General features: G+C 49.6%; 1 protein-coding gene and 1 pseudogene across 1 annotated transcript; both read right to left on the bottom strand.

Annotated features, from left to right (window-relative positions):
- Window positions 1–1,305: 1,305 nt before the first annotated feature.
- LOC139832363 (uncharacterized) lies at window positions 1,306–1,824 on the bottom strand. The gene has a single exon (XM_071822098.1). It carries the CDS (start codon window positions 1,822–1,824, stop codon window positions 1,306–1,308), a length of 519 nt encoding a protein of 172 aa, XP_071678199.1.
- Window positions 1,825–20,577: 18,753 nt separating this feature from the next.
- Window positions 20,578–21,536, bottom strand: LOC127308277 (polyubiquitin 11-like; annotated as a pseudogene).
- Window positions 21,537–22,489: the final 953 nt, after the last annotated feature.

The following is a 22,489-nucleotide window of genomic DNA, read 5'->3' as shown; positions in this document are numbered from 1 at the left end:
AAATCACACCAAACCCCAGCTGCGTAAGAACTTGAAACAAGAACGGCAAAGAAAGTGAGTCAAAAGCTCTCGCAATATCCAACTTGAGGAAAAACCCCTTAACCTTCCGTTGCTGCAATTTCCAAGCCACCTGTCTGACGAGAAGGAAGTTGTCATGTAGACATCGGCCTTTGACAAATGCGGACTGATTGAAACTCACCAAATCCCCCAGCTTAATCCTTAGCCGATTGGCAACCAACTTGGAGAACAACTTCCCAAAACTATGCACCAAACTAATTGGCCTAAAGTCCCCAACCTCCACAGCATCACCTCTCTTCGGGATGAGCGTGATAAGCGATCTGTTGAGCTTGTCAAAGCCCCTTCCATCTCCAACTGCGAGCTTGAGCACCGCGGCCATCATGTCCCCTTTGATAATGCTCCATGCCTTCTGATAAAACAACCCAATGAAACCGTCAGGGCCTGGCGCTCGATCCGGTGGTAGGTCTTGGATCACCTTCCACACCTCATCTTCCGTAATCGCATCCAGATCCTGCAGCTCCCTTCTCTGCATCCCAATACTCTCCAGATCAATCGTGTGCTCTCTGACCGAGGCTTGTCCAAGCAGCTCCGCGTAGGCTCTGAAGAAAGCCTCCTCCTTGTCCTCCTGCTCCATAAAATCTGGCCCTCTGCTCGCACCGCAGGTATGAAATGCTTTGCACGTCTCCCATTGGCAATTGCATGGAATAGCTTACTATTTGTGTCTCCCTCCTTCAGCCATCTCACTCTCGACCTCTGGCGCGCAATGGTACGCTCGAGGGACGACAGCCCCAACACCGACAATTTTAGACTGTTCCTGAGCCATTGCTCCACTGGCAGCAGCTGTCTCCGCTCCTGCGCCACGTCAAAACGCATGATGATCATGTTCGCAATTGCCATCTGCATCTTGATATTGCCGACCGACCTCTGCCCCCAAGATTGCAACGCCGCCGCCGTGTTCCTGTAGAGAGCATCCAACCTCTTGAACGGGTCCACAATGTTTGGATCACACACCCACGCCTCCCTAACCGCATCCAAGAAACCCGGGAGCTTCGTCCCGAAAACCTCAAATCTGAAGCGTTGTTTTGGCCGGTACCCATTATTGTTCCACAAATGCAAAGGCGCGTGATCAGAAATAGTCGCAGACAGTGCCTGCAGACATGCATCCGGAAACATCAGATCCCACTCCACCGATGCCAACGTGCGATCAATCCTCGTCATGGTCGGCACCTCCCGTCCATTGCTCCAAGTGAAAAGCCTCCCACGCATATACAGATCTTTGAGCTCCCTCTACCCCACGAACTCTCTGAAACTGTTCATAACTGATCGATTGATATTGAGGTTGTTCTTCTCCGAAGCTCTTAGGATCATGTTGAAATCCCCGATGAGCAGCCACGGTCCGGGGCACCGGCTCCTGCGCTCCGTCAGTTCGCGGAGGAACTGACGCTTCTCTTCATCCGTCTGCGGCCCATACACTGCTGTAAACCACCATGGTTCCACACCCACCATAGAGACTTGGGCACTGACAGAAAATGAATCCAGAGCCACTCTGTCTACCCTCATCACCGAAGAATCCCAAGCTACCAACACCCCACCACGAGTTTGCTGCGCTGGCAAGAAGGCAAAACCATCAAAGGTCGGCCCCAAACATTGCATCACCAAGAATGCATCGATTGCATCCAATTTCGTCTCCTGCAACGCCACCAGATTCACTTTCACCGATGCGACAAATTCACGGACAGCGTCACGCTTCACTGGGTCATTCAAACCCCTCACGTTCATGCTCAAAATCTCTGGATTGTAATTCATTGTAAACTAGAACACCAACTCCACCCACTGCACGGCTACCGCACAAGCACAACGCCAGCCGCTGATGCCACGTCCATGCTGTCTGGCACGGTCTTGCCGAAAATTGCCGCCATGGCTCTCAAATGTTGATCCCGCACCGGCGAATCGAACAGCACCCTGAAATCTGCTAGATCCTCATCGCTCACCTCAAGATCCGCACCTGTGATCCCCAAAGCCTTGAGCAAGACCGTCTCTGCGGCTGTCACTTTCTTGGATTTGCGAGGCGCTGGAGTCCCTACAATTGCAGTGGAGGCTGCACGCGTGATCCTCCTTGGTGTTACAGCATTCGATTCCAATCTCAGAGCTTTGGCCGACTCAATCTCACGAAGAAGAGGCGGCGCCAGTTTCTTTAGGATGGACGCGCATAACCTCCTCATCTTACTCAGGGCCGCCTCCTCCTGGATCGACATTTCGGCCCTGAAGGCCTTGGTCCTGGGCACCCCTTGCATGTGCTCATTCGGCCCATGAAGAGAGATCAATGACTCCAATGTCTCCTCCTGAGCACTGGGCTCCACCACTCCCGCATTCACCGACGAAACTCCCGCGCTCGGCGAGGCACCCATGTGCCCACGTGGCGGAAACGTAGGGCCTTGACCACCACTTAATTGGATGCGGATGTATTTCTCCTCCCTGGGCCCCACCTGATCTTCCAACGACCCGCTGGCCTCCTTCAAACTCGAGTTGTCACTGTCCTTGCTCAGATCCCTAGGCTGATCTCCCGCAGCAGAGGACAACTCCTCCGTGTCCTTTTGATGAGGTCTAAGACCCCGTGTGTGGCCCGATCTCGCGGATTGACTTCGAAACCAAGGGGGAAGATGGGAAAACGCGAGGAACACGAAGAACACGGCGATGAACACGAGGAACTCCGAGACTCACGCACACACACAACCCGATACACCCGATGCTTACCTCCGTGGCTCGATGGACCACGCCAATAGAATCTCCGAGGAAGAGACACGCGGTAGAATTCCCCGGGGAGAGATTGGGATTGGAGAAGAAGAGCTTGGTGAGGGAGAGAGAGTATCTTGTACTAGAATCTCACTCAACAAGTTCCAAATCAACAACCAAGGTGCCTTGATTACAGAGGGATGATACCCAAGGGAGACTAAGCTCAAAGTTAGGTTTGAGTTCAAACAAGTCTAAAGAGCTAAGGAGGGGTTCCAGCTACTTATATAGTCACACACGGCCAGCAAGGGCGAACAGGTACGCGAATGGATAAGTTAAGGCAGTTTGGTGGGGCATTCTCGTCAGGTCCGGTTTGGGGCCGGTCGGACCGGGCCTGGGACCGGGCTGTCCGGTTTGGGGCCGGTCTGACCGGGCCTGTGACCGGGCCATCCGGTCATGGGTCCGGTCGACCGGGCGCAAACCGGGAAACTGCGAAGTTTCCGGTCCTGGGTCCGGTCGTCGTCCGGTACGAGGGAGCTGGCCCGGTTTGCGCCCGGTCGACCGGGCCTATGACCGGGGCGTCCGGTTGTAGGTCCGGTCTGACCGGGTCCTGGACCGGCCAGCGTCCGTCTCTTCCTTGGAGCGCTTCGTGCGACGTCGGCTTCAGCTTCATGATCATCTCCATGTCCAGTTGCTTCTCTCCTTCCCTTGACCTTGGCGTCTCCTCCTCTCCGTGGTCTTGACGCGCCTTGTACCTAATGACACATAGCACGTCGGCATGAGGTAGCAATCCATCCAAAGGGGTACCAAGATCAAGGGTGGTGAGGAGCGAGTTCACCTCATCATGAAGAGCTTTGACTCGGGCTCGTGTCATCGGTCCACTTGGGGGACTTGTTGGTCTTGGTGTGGAGGTGACCGAAGGCCACCCCGCATCATCTCCCCCCCCTTGGGAAAGAGTCGTCCTCGACTCTTGTTCCTCTCCATCTTCATGATATGGCGACAAGTCCGCAACGTTGAAGGTGTTGCTCACCAAGTACTTGGAGGTGGGAATGTCGATGACGTAAGCGTTGTTGTTGATGCGTTTGAGAACCTTGAAGGGGCCATCTCCTCTTGGCTTGAGCTTGGAGTTGCGCTCACGAGGGAACCGTTCCTTCCGGAGGTGGATCCAAACGAGGTCTCCTTCTTGAAATATCCTTTCCTTCTTCTTGGCGTTGAGGCGGGTAGCTTGACGAAGCACATGTTCTTGTATGGTTGCCCTTGTCTCTTCATGTAGTTTCTTCACGTCGGCGGCGCGCTTGGCGAAGTCCATGTTCGTCCGCTCATGAAGGGGAAGTGGAAGTATGTCGAGTGGCGTGAGCGGCTCGAACCCGTAGACGACCATGAATGGACTCCTTGATGTAGTCGAGTGCTTGGCGCGGTTGTAGGCGAACTCCGCGTGTGGGATGCATTCCTCCCATGACTTCAAGTTTTTCTTCACGAGGATGCGTAGGAGGGTGGAGAGGCTTCGATTGACCACTTCCGTTTGGCCATCCGTTTGCGGGTGCGATGATGATGAGAATAAGAGCTTCACTCCAAACTTTGCCATGAGCGTCTTCCAAAGATAACTCATGAACTTGACGTCTCGATCCGACACAATGCTTTGTGGTACTCCATGTAGGCGAACGATTTCCCTGAAAAACAATGAAGCAATGTGTGAAGCATCGTCGCTCTTATGGCAAGGTATGAAATGAGCCATCTTAGAGAATCTATCCACTACCACAAATATAGAGTCATGACCATGCTTAGTGCGAGGCAAGCCTAAGACGAAATCCATGCTAATATCGGTCCATGGTGCATGTGGAATAGGCAATGGGGTATAAAGACCATAGGGATTGGAGGTAGACTTAGCTTGTAAGCATGTGGTGCACCGGCGGCAAAGGCGTTCGACGTCGCGGTACATTCTTGGCCAATAGTAGTGGGTTGAGAGCATGGCATATGTCTTCTCTCGACCAAAGTGACCCATAAGACCTCCTCCATGTGACTCTTGTAAAAGCAATTTGCGAAGCAAAGACTCGGGAATGCAAATCTTGTTAGCTTTGAACAAATAGCCATCATGCAAATAGAAATCATCCACTCCTCGCTCAACGGAGCACTTTGCAAAAATGGGAGCAAAGAAAGAATCGGAAGGATAGAGTTCTTTGATCTCTTCAAGTCCCAAAACATGAAAATCCAAACGAGTTAGCAAAAGGGTGTTTTTGCGGGAAAGAGCATCCGCCACAACATTGTCCTTGCCCTTCTTGTATTTTATCACATATGGGAAGGACTCAATGAACTCGACCCATTTTGCATGTCGTTTGTTCAAGTTGTGTTGGCTTTTCAAATACTTCAAGGACTCATGGTCGGAATGAATGATAAACTCTTTTGGCCAAAGATAGTGTTGCCAAACTTCAAGAACACGAACCAAAGCGTAGAGCTCCTTGTCATATATAGGATAGTTGAGGCGTGCGCCATCTAACTTCTCACTATAGTATGCCACGGGTTTGCCCTCTTGCATAAGAACACCACCGATACCAAGCCCACTTGCATCACACTCAATCTCAAAAGTTTTTGCAAAATTTGGAAGAACAAGAAGTGGAGCTTCGGTAAGGCGTTTCTTCAACTCATCAAAAGCATTTTGTTGGGCCTTGCCCCAAACAAACGGAACATTCTTCTTGGTAAGCTCATTCAAAGGGCAAGCAATGGTGCTAAAGTCTTTCACAAAGCGGCGGTAAAACCCGGCAAGTCCATGGAAGCTTCGGACTTGGCCAACATTTGTAGGGGTAGGCCAATTATGGATGGCCTCCACCTTGGAAGAATCAACTTCAATCCCATTAGCGGAAACCACAAAACCAAGAAAAACCAATTTGTTTTGAGCAAATGTGCACTTGGGGAGGTTAGCATAAAGCTTTTCATGGCGCAAGATGCACAAGACTTCTCTCACATGTTGCACATGGTCCTCGAGGTTTTTGCTATAAATAAGAATATCATCGAAGTAGACAACCACGCTCTTGCCAATGAGAGGACGCAAGATGTGATTCATGAGGCGCATGAAAGTAGATGGTGCATTGGAAAGACCGAAAGGCATAACGAGCCATTCATAGAGACCGAGTTTGGTCTTGAATGCCGTTTTCCATTCATCACCAATAGCCATGCGGATTTGATGGTAACCACTACGCAAATCGACTTTAGAGAAAATCGTGGCACCACTAAGTTCATCTAGCATGTCATCTAAACGCGGAATGGGATGGCGGTAACGGACGGTAATGGCATTGATGGGGCGACAATCCATACACATCCGTTGTGTCTCATCCGGTTTAGGCACAAGGATCACGGGAACCGCACAAGGGCTAAGGCTTTCGCGGACATACCCTTTGGCGAGGAGATCTTGAATTTGGCGGTTGATCTCCTTGGTCTCTTCGGGGTTGGTGCGGTAGGCGGCACGGTTTGGGAGCGGAGCGCCGGGTATGAGGTCGATGCGGTGTTCTATGCCGCGGAGTGGTGGTAGTCCATGAGGAAGCTCGTCGGGGAAGACGTCTCGAAATTCCTGCAAAAGAGACAACAAAGACGGAGGAATGTTGGTTAAGTCGTTAGTCTCCGACGCGGGTCCCTTGCATATGAGCACATAGTGCAATATGGTGGATGGGTTCTCTTGGAGCTCTCTCCACTCACTCTTGGTGGCTAGAAGGACACTCTTGGGCTCACTCATGTATGGCTTGTGGCGCTCACTATCTTTGTGGTGGGTCGCTCCCTCTCCTCTCATCTCACTATGGGTGCGGAGTTGTGCCCTCGCTAAAGCCTTCGCATTATCCGCGATGATTTGGCTAGGAGTCATCGGGCGCAACTCGAACTTCTTGTCGTTGACCTTGAAGGTGTATGTGTTGGAGAGTCCATCATGTATAGCCTTCTTGTCATATTGCCAAGGGCGGCCAAGCAACATGTGGCACACCGTCATGGGTACCACGTCACACTCGATGGTGTCCTCATAAGGGCCGATCTTGAAGTTGACGGTGACGGTATGTTGTATCTTGACGTTGCCCTTGTCACTCAACCATTGGATATGGTAGGGGTGAGGATGCTTGCGGAGAGTGAGGTGGAGCTTCTCACACAACTCGGTGCTCGCAAGGTTATGGCAACTTCCACCATCGATGATGACCTTGATAGACTTGCCACCAATTCCGGCACGGGTTTGGAAGATGTTGCACCGTTGTTCTTCCATATCATGAGGTTGTGTGGTTAGCACCCTTGCGACCACAAGTGAGGGACTTGGGTCATGTTCACATAAGAGAGGATCTTCTCCACTTTCTTGCTCATAAGCTTCTTCACTTTCCACGGCGGCTTGCACAAGGGCTTCATATTCATCTTCATCAAGAGTCTCGATGTCACCATTCTCCATAGTGATCATGACCTTGGTGTTCTTGCACTCAAACGATTTGTGACCTTGGGTGCCACACTTGAAGCAAGTGACACTAGAGGGTCCCGTGGATGCCTTAGAGGAGGCGGTGGAGGAGACCGTTTGCTTCATGCGACTTTGGATAGTCGGCTTCTTGGAAGGTGTAGAGGATGCGTCGGCCTTGGCACTTGTAGCATAAGGAGTTGATGTAGTAGGAGGAGTCGATGTAGCGAGCTTGGAGGAGAAATAGGACTTGGCCTTGGAGTACTTGATGTCCTCAATCACTTGGCGCTCGGCCTTCGATGCTTGGTGGACTAGCTCAACCATGTTGGAGTAAGGTTGGAACTCGACAATCCTCTTGATAGGATAAGTAAGGCCATTGAAGAAGCGAGCAATGGTTTGCTCCTCGGATTCTTGGATGTTGGCTCGCATCATAGTGAGCTCCATCTCCTTGTAGAACTCCTCAACGGTTTTGGTGCCTTGCTTCAACTTTTGGAGCTTGTTGAAGAGGTCTTTCATGTAGTGCCTTGGAACAAAGCGAGCATGCATCTCCTTCTTCATATCTTCCCAAGTGTCAATTGGAGGTTCACCCTTTTCTTCGCGAAGAGTGAGGACTTGCTCCCACCAAGTGTTGGCGTAGTCTTCAAACTCGAGTGATGCCATAGCCACTTTCTTGGCACCGGAGTAGTTGTGGATGCGGAAGATCTTGTCCACCTTGAGTGCCCATGAGAGGTAAGCTTCGGCGTCGTCTTCACCTTTGAACTTGGGCATGTTGAACTTGAGCTTGCCATACATGTTCTCTTCATCCTCCAAGTTTCTTCTACGAGGAGGGGCGCCGTCAACTCTTGCGGCTAGAGGTGGAATAGGAGGTCTTCTATGGCCAACCATAGCATTGGGTTGGCGTTGGAGTTGAACACTTGCTTCACTTGGTTCACGGTGAGGATGTGGTTGAAGATCTTGTCGCGGTTGAGGACGATGCTCAATGTTGGGTCTCTCATCTTGATCATGGTGAAGCTCTCCTCATCCACGTTGATCATGGTGAGGGTGGCGACGAAGATCTCGCCGAGGTGGATCTTGAGGATCTTGGTCTTGGGGACGGCCATCACGCCCATGGTGGGCATGGCGATCCGCTTGGTGACGATCTTGTTGAAGTTCTTGAGCTTGTGGAGGACGCTCATGTGGACGAGCATGGCGATGTATTTCTCCACGCCTAGAGTTTGAGCGAGAGTCTTCATGACGAGCATGTGAGCGATGAGGTCGATGATGGTCTTCATGCCTTGAGGAAGAGCTTGGGGACGAAAGGCCACCATGAGAGTAATGGTCTTCATGCCTTGAGGAAGAGCTTGATGAAGAGGAAGTAGAGCGGTGTCGACGATGGCGACCCAAGTTGGTGATGGCGCGCTCGAGGCTATCCATGCGCCGCTCCATGTTGGCATCATTGGCCGCCATTTGGCCATTCAAGTTGTCCGTAGCTTCACGAAGAAGGGCCAAGTCGTGGTTCACGGTGGAGAAGTTGTGAGCCACTTCATTGTATTGCTCATCGATGCGCGTCTCGAAGAGGGAGAGTTGCTCCTTGAACTCTTGTCGTTGCGTCCATAGGTTGTGTTGAGTAGCCAACCTCTCGGTGTTGCGAAGGATCTCTTCATCCCTATTGGTATCTCCGTTCCTATCCATGATGCAAAGACAAGAACTATGTTGTGTATGTTAGTGGAAGGAGACTACCTTGCACTCTTACCAAGGTAAGATAGTATTGAGGCAATCCACCAAACCGAAAGCAAGATCAAGTGTATCGGGAACACACGCAAAACCACACGCAAAAGCTAGCAAATATGGTGTTAGGCGAGTGTTGTGGAAAGCCAAAAGACAAATCCAAGATCGAGTATGTTGTTAAAAGTGGGTAAGGACCAAAAATCCAAATGTCAATGTGAAGATCACTATAAACACGGAAAAAGTTGTGGAACACACACACGAGATAAACGGGGTTAGTGCAACCAAAAGTGAGCGGAAAAGTGTATGTATAAGTGCTCGGTGTCACACTAACACAAGGAGAGCCAAAGCTTTGGTTGCAAAGGAAGAGACAACAAGATTCACACGTGGCCTCTCTTCTCCTATCTCTCTTTGCTTAAAAGCTTTTTCTCTTTTGTATATGGCGGCACTTGCACTCGTTTGTATCTTTGGTGGCACGTGGACACTTTGTATGTATGAGCGTATGGATGTATGGATGTATGGATGTATGGATGTATGGATGTATGGTGCTACTCGCACTCTTTTTGTGTTTTTGGGGCTTTTTGACGCACTATGTTAGCGTTAGCCTCGCTTTTGCTATCTTGCCACACGAGTGTTTGCTTGGGTGCCTGATGGCGTGTATTTCACACGTTCGTTGGGCAACCCCAAGAGGAAGGTATGATGCGCACAGCAGCAAGTTTTCCCTCAGAAAGAAACCAAGGTTTATCGAACCAGGAGGAGCCAAGAAGCACGTTGAAGGTTGATGGCGGCGAGATGTAGTGCGGCGCAACACCAGGGATTCCGGCGCCAACGTGGAACCTGCACAACACAACCAAAGTACTTTGCCCCAACGAAACAGTGAGGTTGTCAATCTCACCGGCTTGCTGTAACAAAGAGTTAACCGTATTGTGTGGAAGATGATTGTTTGCAGAAAACAGTAGAACAAGTATTGCAGTAGATTGTATTTCAGTAAAGAGAATTGGACCGGGGTCCACAGTTCACTAGAGGTGTCTCTCCCATAAGACGAACATCATGTTGGGTGAACAAATTACAGTTGGGCAATTGACAAATAAAGAGAGCATGACAATGCACATACATATCATGATGAGTATAGTGAGATTTAATTGGGCATTACGACAAAGTACATAGACCGCCATCCAACTGCATCTATGCCTAAAAAGTCCACCTTCAGGTTATCATCCGAACCCCTTCCAGTATTAAGTTGCAAGCAACAGACAATTGCATTAAGTATGGTGCGTAATGTAATCAACAACTACATCCTTAGACATAGCATCAATGTTTTATCCCTAGTGGCAACAGCACAACACAACCTTAGAACTTTCTGTCACTGTCCCAGGTGTCAATGCAGGCATGAACCCACTATCGAGCATAAGTACTCCCTCTTGGAGTTACAAGCATCTACTTGGCCAGAGCATCTACTAGTAACGGAGAGCATGCAAGATCATAAACAACACATAAGCATAACTTTGATAATCAACATAACAAGTATTCTCTATTCATCGGATCCCAACAAACGCAACATATAGAATTACGGATAGATGATCTTGATCATGTTAGGCAGCTCACAAGATCCGACAATGATAGCACAATGGGGAGAAGACAACCATCTAGCTACTGCTATGGACCCATAGTCCAGGGGTAGACTACTCACACATCACACCGGAGGCGACCATGGCGGCGTAGAGTCCTCCGGGAGATGATTCCCTCTCCGGCAGGGTGCCGGAGGCGATCTCCTGGATCCCCCGAGATGGGATCGGCGGCGGCGGCGTCTCCGGAAGGTTTTCCGTATCGTGGTTCTCAGACCGGGGTTTTCGCCACGGAGGCTATTTGTAGGCGGAAGGGCAGAGTCGGGGGCCGACGAGGGGGCCACACCATAGGGCGGCGCGGGCCCCTCGGGCCGCGCCGCCACGTGGTGTCGCCACCTCGTGGCCCCACTTCGTGTGTTCTTCGGTCTTCTGGAAGCTCCGTGGAAAAATAGGCCCCCGGGCTTTGATTTCGTCCAATTCCGAGAATATTTCCTTACTAGGATTTCTGAAACCAAAAACAGCAGAAAACAGAATCGGCACTTCGGCATCTTGTTAATAGGGTAGTTCCAGAAAATGCACGAATATGACATAAAGTGTGCATAAAACATGTAGATAACATCAATAATGTGGCATGGAACATAAGAAATTATCGATACGTCGGAGACGTATCAGCATCCCCAAGCTTAGTTCTGCTCGTCCCGAGCAGGTAAAGCGATAACACGATAATTTCTGGAGTGACATGCCATCATAATCTTGATCATACTATTTGTAAAGCATATGTAGTGAATGCAGCGATCAAAACAATGTGTATGACATGAGTAAACAAGTGAATCATATAGCAAAGACTTTTCATGAATAGCACTTCAAGACAAGCATCAATAAGTCTTGCATAAGAGTTAACTCATAAAGCAATAATTCAAAGTAAAGGCATTGAAGCAACACAAAAGAAGATTAAGTTTCAGCGGTTGCTTTCAACTTGTAACATGTATATCTCATGGATATTGTCAACATAGAGTAATATAATAAGTGCAATAAGCAAGTATGTAGGAATCAATGCACAGTTCACACAAGTGTTTGCTTCTTTGAGGTGGAGAGAAATAGGTGAACTGACTCAACATTGAAAGTAAAAGAATGGTCCTCATAGAGGAAAAGCATCGATTGCTATATTTGTGCTAGAGCTTTGATTTTGAAAACATGAAACAATTTTGTCAACGGTAGTAATAAAGCATATGCATCATGTAAATTATATCTTATAAGTTGCAAGCCTCATGCATAGTGTACTAATAGTGCCCGCACCTTGTCCTAATTAGCTTGGACTACCTGGATTATCACCGCAATACATATGCTTTAACCAAGTATCACAAAGGGGTACCTCTATGCCGCCTGTACAAAGGTCTAAGGAGAAAGCTCGCATTTGGATTTCTCGCTTTTGATTATTCTCAACTTAGACATCCATACCGGGACAACATAGACAATAGATAATGGACTCCTCTTTTAATGCTTAAAGCATTCAACAACAATTAATTCTTTTCTCATTAGAGATTTGAGGATGTTTGTCCAAAACTGAAACTTCCACCATGGAACATGGCTTCGGTTAGCGGCCCAATGTTCTTCTCTCACAATATGCATGCTCAAACCATTCAACTCAGAGTAGATCGCCCTTACTTCAGACAAGACGAACATGCATAGCAACTCACATGAAATTCAACAATGAGTTGATGGCGTTCCCCAGTAAACATGGTTATCGCACAACAAGCAACTTAATAAGAGATAAAGTGCATAATTACATATTCAATACCACAATAGTTTTTAAGCTATTTGTCCCATGAGCTATATATTGCATAGGTGAATGATGGAATTTTAAAGGTAGCACTCAAGCAATTTACTTTGGAATGGCTGGAAAATACCATGTAGCATAGGTAGGTATGGTGGACACAAATGGCATAGTGGTTGGCTCAAGTATTTTGGATGCATGAGAAGTATTCCCTCTCGATACAAGGTTTAGGCTAGCAAGGCTTATTTGAAACAAACACAAGGATGAACCGGTGCAGCAAAACTCACATAAAAGACATATTGAAAACATTATAAGACTCTACACCATCTTCCTTGTTGTTCAAACTCAATACTAGAAATTATCTAGACCTTAGAGAAACCAAATATGCAAACCAAATTTTAGCATGCTCTATGTATTTCTTCATTAATGGGTGCAAAGCATATGATGCAAGAGCTTAATCATGAGCACAACAATTGCCAAGTATCACATTACCCAAGACATTTATAGCAATTACTACATGTATCATTTTCCAATTTCAACCATATAACAATTTAACGAAGGAGAAACTTCGCCATGAATACTATGAGTAGAAACCAAGGACATACTTGTCCATATGCTACAGTGGAGCGTGTATCTCTCCCATAAAGTGAATGCTAGGATCCATTTTATTCAAACAAAACAAAAACAAAAACAAACCGACGCTCCAAGAAAAAGCACATAAGATGTGATGGAATAAAAATATAGTTTCAGGGGAGGAACCTGATAATGTTGTCGATGAAGAAGGGGATGCCTTGGGCATCCCCAAGCTTAGACGCTTGAGTCTTCTTGATATATGCAGGGGTGAACCACCGGGTGCATCCCCAAGCTTAGAGCTTTCACTCTCCTTGATCATGTTGCATCATACTCCTCTCTTGATCCTTGAAAACTTCATCCACACCAAACTCGAAACAACTCATTAGAGGGTTAGTGCACATTATAAATTGACATATTCAGAGGTGACACAATCATTCTTAACACTTCTGGACATTGCATAATGCTACTGGACATTAGTGGATCAAAGAAATTCATCCAACATAGCGAAAGAGGCAATGCGAAATAAAAGGCAGAATCTGTCAAAACAGAACAGTTCGTATTGACGAATTTTAAAATGGCACCAGACTTGCTCAGATGAAAATGCTCAAATTGAATGAAAGTTGCATACATATCTGAGGATCATGCACGTAAATTGGCTTAATTTTCTGAGTTACCTACAGGGAGGTGGACCCAGATTCGTGACAGCAAAGAAATCTGGAACTGTGCAGTAATCCAAATCTAGTACTTACTTTTCTATCAACGGCTTAACTTGGCACAACAAAACACAAAACTAAGATAAGGAGAGGTTGCTACAGTAGTAAACAACTTCCAAGACACAAAATAAAAACAAAGTACTGTAGGTAAAAACATGGGTTGTCTCCCATAAGCGCTTTTCTTTAACGCCTTTCAGCTAGGCGCAGAAAGTGTGCATCAAGTATTATCAAAGGGTGGTGCATCGTTATCATGAGCTCCCCCATCCATAGTGGTACTAAGGGCTTTGTCAATTTTAGGCCTATAATAATACTTCTTTGGTCTAGGCACTTTAGAGACATACATAAACTTTTGCTCCTTACCCACATAAGCTTTCTCCTTATATTTAAGAGAAGAAAATGTTGAACCCAAGGTTCCCATAGCTTTTTCAAGTTCGTCAATCCTATTGATTTGATCATCGTGGACAGCATTAGTTCCTAGGACACTAATTCTTTCATCAATTCCTCCTAAGGATTTATCAAGTTCATCAGTTTTATCAAGTAATATTTCCAATTTAGCTTCAATACTTGGAAAAATTTTCTCTATGGTTTCCAATTTTTTCATAACATCTTCAAGAGAGATTTCAGTTTTAACTTTATCAACAGAGGGTATTCCAAATAAACTCTCAATAATGCAACTAGCTTCTAATGCAGGGGTACTTAAGAAGTCACCTTTTGCGAGACTATCAAGAACATATCTATTCCAACTAGAGATACCAACATAAAAATTCCTGAGTAAAATAATAGTGGAGTGCTTCTTAGTGCATCTATTATGAGCATCGCTAATTCTATACCAAGCATCTCTCAAATATTCTCCCCCTCGTTGCTTAAACGTACGAACTTCAACTTCAGGATTACTCATTTTAGTAGTAGTAAATAAAGCAAACTAGATAAAGTAAATGCAAGTAAACTAATTTTTTTTTGTGTTTTCGATATAGCAAACAAGATAGCAAATAAAGTAAAACTAGCAACTAATTTTTTTGTATTTTGATTTAGTGCAGCAAACAAAGTAGTAAATAAAACTAAGCAAGACAAAAACAAAGTAAAGAGATTGAGAAGTGGAGACTCCCCTTGCAGCGTGTCTTGTTCTCCCCGGCAACGGCGCCAGAAAAAGAGCTTGATGGCGTGTATTTCACACGTTCGTTGGGCAACCCCAAGAGGAAGGTATGATGCGCACAGCAGCAAGTTTTCCCTCAGAAAGAAACCAAGGTTTATCGAACCAGGAGGAGCCAAGAAGCACGTTGAAGGTTGATGGCGGCGAGATGTAGTGCGGCGCAACACCAGGGATTCCGGCGCCAACGTGGAACCTGCACAACACAACCAAAGTACTTTGCCCCAACGAAACAGTGAGGTTGTCAATCTCACCGGCTTGCTGTAACAAAGAGTTAACCGTATTGTGTGGAAGATGATTGTTTGCAGAAAACAGTAGAACAAGTATTGCAGTAGATTGTATTTCCGTAAAGAGAATTGGACCGGGGTCCACAGATCACTAGAGGTGTCTCTCCCATAAGACGAACAGCATGTTGGGTGAACAAATTACAGTTGGGCAATTGACAAATAAAGAGAGCATGACAATGCACATACATATCATGATGAGTATAGTGAGATTTAATTGGGCATTACGACAAAGTACATAGACCGCCATCCAACCGCATCTATGCCTAAAAAGTCCACCTTCAAAGTTATCATCCGAACCCCTTCCAGTATTAAGTTGCAAGCAACAGACAATTGCATTAAGTATGGTGCGTAATGTAATCAACAACTACATCCTTAGACATAGCATCAATGTTTTATCCCTAGTGGCAACAGCACAACACAACCTTAGAATTTTCTCACATCGTCCTGTGTGTCAATGCAGGCATGAACCCACTATCGAGCATAAGTACTCCCTCTTGGAGTTACAAGCATCTACTTGGCCAGAGCATCTACTAGTAACGGAGAGCATGCAAGATCATAAACAACACATAAGCATAACTTTGATAATCAACATAACAAGTATTCTCTATTCATCGGATCCCAACAAACGCAACATATAGAATTACAGATAGATGATCTTGATCATGTTAGGCAGCTCACAAGATCCGACAATGATAGCACAATGGGGAGAAGACAACCATCTAGCTACTGCTATGGACCCATAGTCCAGGGGTAGACTACTCACACATCACACCGGAGGCGACCATGGCGGCGTAGAGTCCTCCGGGAGATGATTCCCCTCTCCGGCAGGGTGCCGGAGGCGATCTCCTGGATCCCCCGAGATGGGATCGGCGGCGGCGTCTCTGGAAGGTTTTCCGTATCGTGGTTCTCGGTACTGGGGTTTTCGTCACGGAGGCTATTTGTAGGCGGAAGGGCAGAGTCGGGGGCCAGACGAGGGGGCCACACCATAGGGCGGCGCGGGCCCCCCCTGGGCCGCGCCGCCACGTGGTGTCGCCACCTCGTGGCCCCACTTCGTGTGTTCTTCGGTCTTCTGGAAGCTCCGTGGAAAAATAGGCCCCTGGGCTTTGATTTCGTCCAATTCCGAGAATATTTCCTTACTAGGATTTCTGACACCAAAAACAGCAGAAAACAGCAACTGGCACTTCGGCATCTTGTTAATAGGTTAGTTCCAGAAAATGCACGAATATGACATAAAGTGTGCATAAAACATGTAGATAACATCAATAATGTGGCATGGAACATAAGAAATTATCGATACGTCGGAGACGTATCAGTGCCTTACTCAACGCGACACACACACCTCACAATGCGGGGCCACGTGCAATGTCGCGCAACACTAAACAAGCAATGCTCGATGGGATAGATCGCAAAAGGAAGAGGGGTTACAAGGTGACCTGCAAGTTATACCTGCGATGATGGTGGTGGTGGTGGTGGTGGTGGAGATCGCCGGAAAACGAGGTCGAAGGAGTGGCGTTGCGTCGCCCGGTCGGAGGCCCGGTTGGACCGGGTTGTGGACCGGCTTGCCCGGTTTGCCGCCCGGTTGACCGGGTGCTGGGCCGGCTCGGCCGGTCGTGGGCCCGGTTGACCGGCTGCTCAACCGGATTGCGCGGGATGAAGCTTTCTCTCTCCTGTTCTTCACGAAAACCAAGCCAAATCGACCAAATCGAGGGGAAACGATGGACTTGGAGGCTAAAAGTTGGGGAAATAGTAGATCAAGCACAACAACACCAGATCCACGGACCAAACCCACTCAAAACGCAACCAAATCACAGATCGGTCAAGAGGCACTTTGGGGCTATTTTTGGGGATTTTTTGGAAAATTTTCTAGGAACGAAATCGGGTGGGTGGGAGGTCAAATCCGCGGTAACCAAGAGCTGCTGATACCATATGATGAGGTCTAAGACCCCGTGTGTGGCCCGATCTCGCGGATTGACTTCGAAACCAAGGGGGAAGATGGGAAAACGCGAGGAACACGAAGAACACGGCGATGAACACGAGGAACTCCGAGACTCACGCACACACACAACCCGATACACCCGATGCTTACCTCCGTGGCTCGATGGACCACGCCAATAGAATCTCCGAGGAAGAGACACGCGGTAGAATTCCCCGGGGAGAGATTGGGATTGGAGAAGAAGAGCTTGGTGAGGGAGAGAGAGTATCTTGTACTAGAATCTCACTCAACAAGTTCCAAATCAACAACCAAGGTGCCTTGATTACAGAGGGATGATACCCAAGGGAGACTAAGCTCAAAGTTAGGTTTGAGTTCAAACAAGTCTAAAGAGCTAAGGAGGGGTTCCAGCTACTTATATAGTCACACACGGCCAGCAAGGGCGAACAGGTACGCGAATGGATAAGTTAAGGCAGTTTGGTGGGGCATTCTCGTCAGGTCCGGTTTGGGGCCGGTCGGACCGGGCCTGGGACCGGGCTGTCCGGTTTGGGGCCGGTCTGACCGGGCCTGTGACCGGGCCGTCCGGTCATGGGTCCGGTCGACCGGGCGCAAACCGGGAAACTGCGAAGTTTCCGGTCCTGGGTCCGGTCGTCGTCCGGTACGAGGGAGCTGGCCCGGTTTGCGCCCGGTCGACCGGGCCTATGACCGGGGCGTCCGGTTGTAGGTCCGGTCTGACCGGGTCCTGGACCGGCCAGCGTCCGTCTCTTCCTTGGAGCGCTTCGTGCGACGTCGGCTTCAGCTTCATGATCATCTCCATGTCCAGTTGCTTCTCTCCTTCCCTTGACCTTGGCGTCTCCTCCTCTCCGTGGTCTTGACGCGCCTTGTACCTAATGACACATAGCACGTCGGCATGAGGTAGCAATCCATCCAAAGGGGTACCAAGATCAAGGGTGGTGAGGAGCGAGTTCACCTCATCATGAAGAGCTTTGACTCGGGCTCGTGTCATCGGTCCACTTGGGGGACTTGTTGGTCTTGGTGTGGAGGTGACCGAAGGACACCCCGCATCACCTTTTCCCCAGAGACGCTTGGCTCAGCCGCCTCCACGTCGCCATTTGCATGCACCGGCGCGCCGTCGCACGACCCGGTCCTTCCTGATTCGAAAACCTCGTCAACATCCGGCCCCATGTCACCAATCCCCAGCCCACCCAGGCCGACAGGATCAGCATGGGGACTGCGCAAAGGTTCCCTGCACAACTGCCCGTTGAGCCGCGGCCCCGCGGAATCCTTCTCTGGCGAGGAGCGCGCAAGCGCGTGGATCCTCTGATCCCTCCTCACCTGTGGCTCCATGTGTGGCAGCTGCCACGCCAAAGCACCTACCCTACCATGACCGGCGCTGCCACGACGTTGGTCCGGGACGCCGTGCTGCCATGGCATCGAGCGCGAGGTCCAGAACCCGTCAGCCGTCGGGCCGCCGTCAACACCAGGGTGCGCAGGGCCCTCCTCGAACCTCCGCACCGGCACACCCCGCCGCCGACCAACCTCTGGTTCCTCGAAGCGAACGAACTCCTCCACCCGCGAGACATGGATGAGCACATCGTATTTCCGCAGCCCTAACTCTGTAGCCCGACGAGCTGACGTTGCCTGTGACGAGCTGCCCACCGTCAGCGGAACCACGCTCGGCTCTGGAATCCACAACTCACGCGCCATCGGAATGCCCTCAACGTCCTCCGCTCTGAAAATGCCAAGGTCCGTCCTGCTCGCCGACTCCGGCGCCAGCGACTCCAGTGAGCAAGAATCTCCCACCAGCTATTGTAGCACGTCCTTCTCCCACGCCGTGCGCCGGAACCCCTTCAACTGCCAGAAACACCTTCGTCCTCAAGACCACATGTCGAGCTTGCGCCTGCCTCGTCCATTGGCGGAAGTGGAGTGTGAAGAACGAGAACGGCAGTGACTGTCGCGCCGCCACCCTTGCCTTGAACTCCGGCGCCGCGAACACGATGAGGAAATCCTGTGGCTTGAAACGATGCACCGTGAACGCACCTCTCGGCACGTCCGCCCTCTGAACGAACGCCTCCGTGACCTGCTCCCGCGACACCGCCGGTCTGGAACCGCCGACATGTGCCACCAACGAACAGCTCAACCTTCTCTCCATGTCCTCCATCTCCGGTGACCTGCGGACAATACACGGCGGCCAAAGCCTTGTTGTCACCGGTGCTGCCGTAGATTCAACCTCCCCCGAACCAACCGACGCCGTCGGGGACTGGGAGCGTTGCGGCTGCCTTGGCGGCGGCGACGATGGGCATCAGGGCCAGCAGGCGCACGCCGACCCGGTGCACCAGGCTGCAAAGCAGCAGGCGCACCCTGGCCTCGTGTACCAGGTTGGACATGTCCACGGCGCCCCTTCAACCGTCGATCCACCAGCGCCATGGCACGGAGCCGCAGCTCCTCCTCCGACTCCGGGCTTCGCGGTCTCTTGCAACCACCAGAGCCATGCCCCTCCTCACCACAACGGTAGCAGACCTGATCATTCCAGCACTAGCGCTTCGGGTGCCCCTGCCTGAGGCACTTGAAGCACCGGCCTGGCCCCCGGCTGCCCCACCGCCTGCTGGCGTCGGAGGCTCTGGCGCCTCCTCCACTTGGCCTTCCTCGACATCTTCGGCACCAACCACTCCAGCCTGTCCTGAACGCGGCGCCCTTGCACCCCCTCCACCGGCGGCGGCGACGGCGCAGCCCCGCCCGAGATCTCCTGCTCCGACGACCTGGAGGACCCCGAGAGGCCAAGCCCAGACACCGCCGGCCTCTCCGACGACGCCGAGCCAGGGGTGACCGGCTCCTCTTGCTGGCCCCGGGCGCCCCTCGCCGGCGCCGCCGCGGCACATGCACGCTCGCTCTCTCCCTCACTCATCTCTCTGTCTTGGGGAGCGTACTAGTTTAACCTCCCTATTCTCGCTAGGCTACCGCTGAGATCTATGTTCCCCTTTCCAATAAATCTCTTTCTTTTTCTGTTTGGGGTGCTGGATTTGAGCTACAGATTCATTGTCTTCCGGCGGTGATTCTTCATGCCCCTCTCTTGGCCTCCCGAGTGGGTATCTTTTCTTCTGATTTCATGGCGCTGCAACACTCTCTGTGCCGATTTTTTTACTCCACACCGTATTGCAATCCTAAAGGATAAAGCGCCATTCATCGAAAAGAAATTTCACATGGTTACAGATCCTTATGAGTTTCGGGAATCTCACCACTTATCAAACATGAAACCGTTTTGAGAGTCTTAAGGTTCTTGCCATGGAAAATTGCCAATTGTTTGAGAAGATAACTCTGGATATCAAACCTCAGAAATCTGGAGAAACCATTATTTGTTATGAATGAGCTACCTGGATCTATTCCAGTTTCGATCAGCACCTTAAACAGGCCTATGTAAGCATTAGAACAAAATAAACCTACGCTTACCCAAAGAGATTCGGAAATTGGAAATAATAGGAGCAGTTCGTTCCACTGTAAGGCTCCAGTTCATTTCCCCACCATTAAGAACTATGGCAGAAGCTACATAGATGCAGTTCATATACAGGATGGATCATGACTCTTAGCTCCAGAATGTCTTAATTCTCAGAACCAGGATGCACAATCACATTCAAAACAACAGGAAATATGAACATCAATCACCAAAAGCAGCAGTAGAAACAGCATTGAGAGACAGAAAAAATGTAAGCACACAATCAACCGCAAGATAGCAGATGGAACAGTAAATTGTGCACATGCAGATTAGTTCAAAGTTCACTTATTCATATAACTGAACGGGGCTGATGTACCAGCAACCGTTTGCACCACACAAACACACTCAATGATCCATTAAACCAGACACGGTACTTCAAACGAGACAAGACACTTGACTTGAAAGGCAACGAGGCAGCCCACCAGACAACCAAGGGACAGCAGCAGCTCCAACACCAAGACACTTACTGACCACCACGGAGGCGGAGGACAAGGTGAAGGGTGGACTCCTTCTGGATGTTGTAGTCAGCAAGGGTCCTGCCATCCTCCAGCTGCTTGCCGGCAAAGATGAGGCGCTGCTGGTCCGGAGGAATACCCTCCTTGTCCTGGATCTTGGCCTTGATCGACATTGTCGATGGTGTCCGAGCTTTCAACCTCCAGAGTGATGGTCTTGCCAGTGAGGGTCTTAACAAAGATCTGCATACCACCACGGAGGCGGAGTACCAGGTGAAGGGTAGACTCCTTCTGGATGTTGTAGTCAGCAAGGGTCCTGCCATCCTCCAGCTGCTTGCCGGCAAAGATGAGGCGCTGCTGGTCCGGAGGGATGCCCTCCTTATCCTGGATCTTAGCCTTGACATTGTCGATGGTGTCAGAAGACTCCACCTCAAGGGTGATGGTCTTGCCAGTGAGGGTCTTGACGAAGATCTGCATGCCACCCCGAAGACGGAGCACAAGGTGAAGGGTGGACTCCTTCTGGATGTTGTAGTCCGCAAGGGTCCTGCCGTCCTCGAGCTGCTTGCCAGCAAAGATGAGGCGCTGCTGGTCCGGAGGGATGCCCTCCTTATCCTGGATCTTGGCCTTGACGTTGTCGATGGTGTCAGAAGACTCCACCTCAAGGGTGATAGTCTTGCCGGTCAAAGTCTTCACAAAGATCTGCATCTGCGGAGAACAATTAACAAAGTAGGATGTTAAGCTTCAAGAAGTATACCAAAAGTGTAGGATCAAACATCATCACATATTAATCAGTACATATGCATCGAGTTGTAGAAAATTAACCAACAATAGCAGAATAGAAGTTGATGTCGAGAGACTGACAGGTTTCTACATCTGAACACACAAAAATATCTAAGATACCATCCATCTTGAGACCGCAGCTGACGAGCAAGAATTGAATCTGAGTTAAAGATCGGCAAGCTACAAACCTATCTCATCCGGTTTAGCAAGGCTTATCACAGTGGTAATTACCCAAACAAGAGCAACAGATCAAGCCTTATACACACAGAGGATAAAATTATGGCTCGCAAGTTGCTACAAGATTCAGCTACGCCCAGTTAGACGTACGTAACAAGCAGGAACTGAGGAGCCTTATATCACACGGTGGTGATGGTTGGAAGAGGGGAGGCGGCAGGTATTTATGGCCGGGTCGGGCGAGCCGGGTGGGGAAGGAATCCCGTGCCGTGACGCCGACGGACGGCTCCGTCTGTTTGTGGGTCCGTGTACGTCCCGTGTGTTCAGTCTGCGCAACACAATTTTCTCAAGAGTCAAATATCATTACGGCATGTTTTTGTTTCTCGTGTCTACGATTGCTTCTCTTGTTGTTTTTGTATCTTCCCTTCCTCTTCCGTATCCCTCACTGAACTGGACCAGTCGAAGCTCAGGCATCCGCCCATCCGGCGAGACATCTAGCTAGGATGGTCGTGCTCTCGTCCCTCCGGCCACCATCCCCAATTCGTCCATGGATCTCGCCGCTCCGCCGTCCAACTCAGGGTCACAGCTCTGGCCTCAACCTGGATGAGCGCGACCACGCCTCAGATCCTCCAAAGCCGGTGCAGGGGATTAAATCGTTGCTCTTCCGTTTGGCGTGACATCATAGTAGAAGTAGAAGTCCCATTTGGATGTTGTTGTGAGCAAAGCGGAGTTAAGTTGTTC

This window comes from Lolium perenne, chromosome 6 (assembly GCF_019359855.2).
Source record: "Lolium perenne isolate Kyuss_39 chromosome 6, Kyuss_2.0, whole genome shotgun sequence".
NCBI lineage: Eukaryota > Viridiplantae > Streptophyta > Magnoliopsida > Poales > Poaceae > Lolium > Lolium perenne.
Note: the sequence above shows the minus strand (reverse complement) of the source record. Positions and strands in the feature narration are given on the sequence as shown.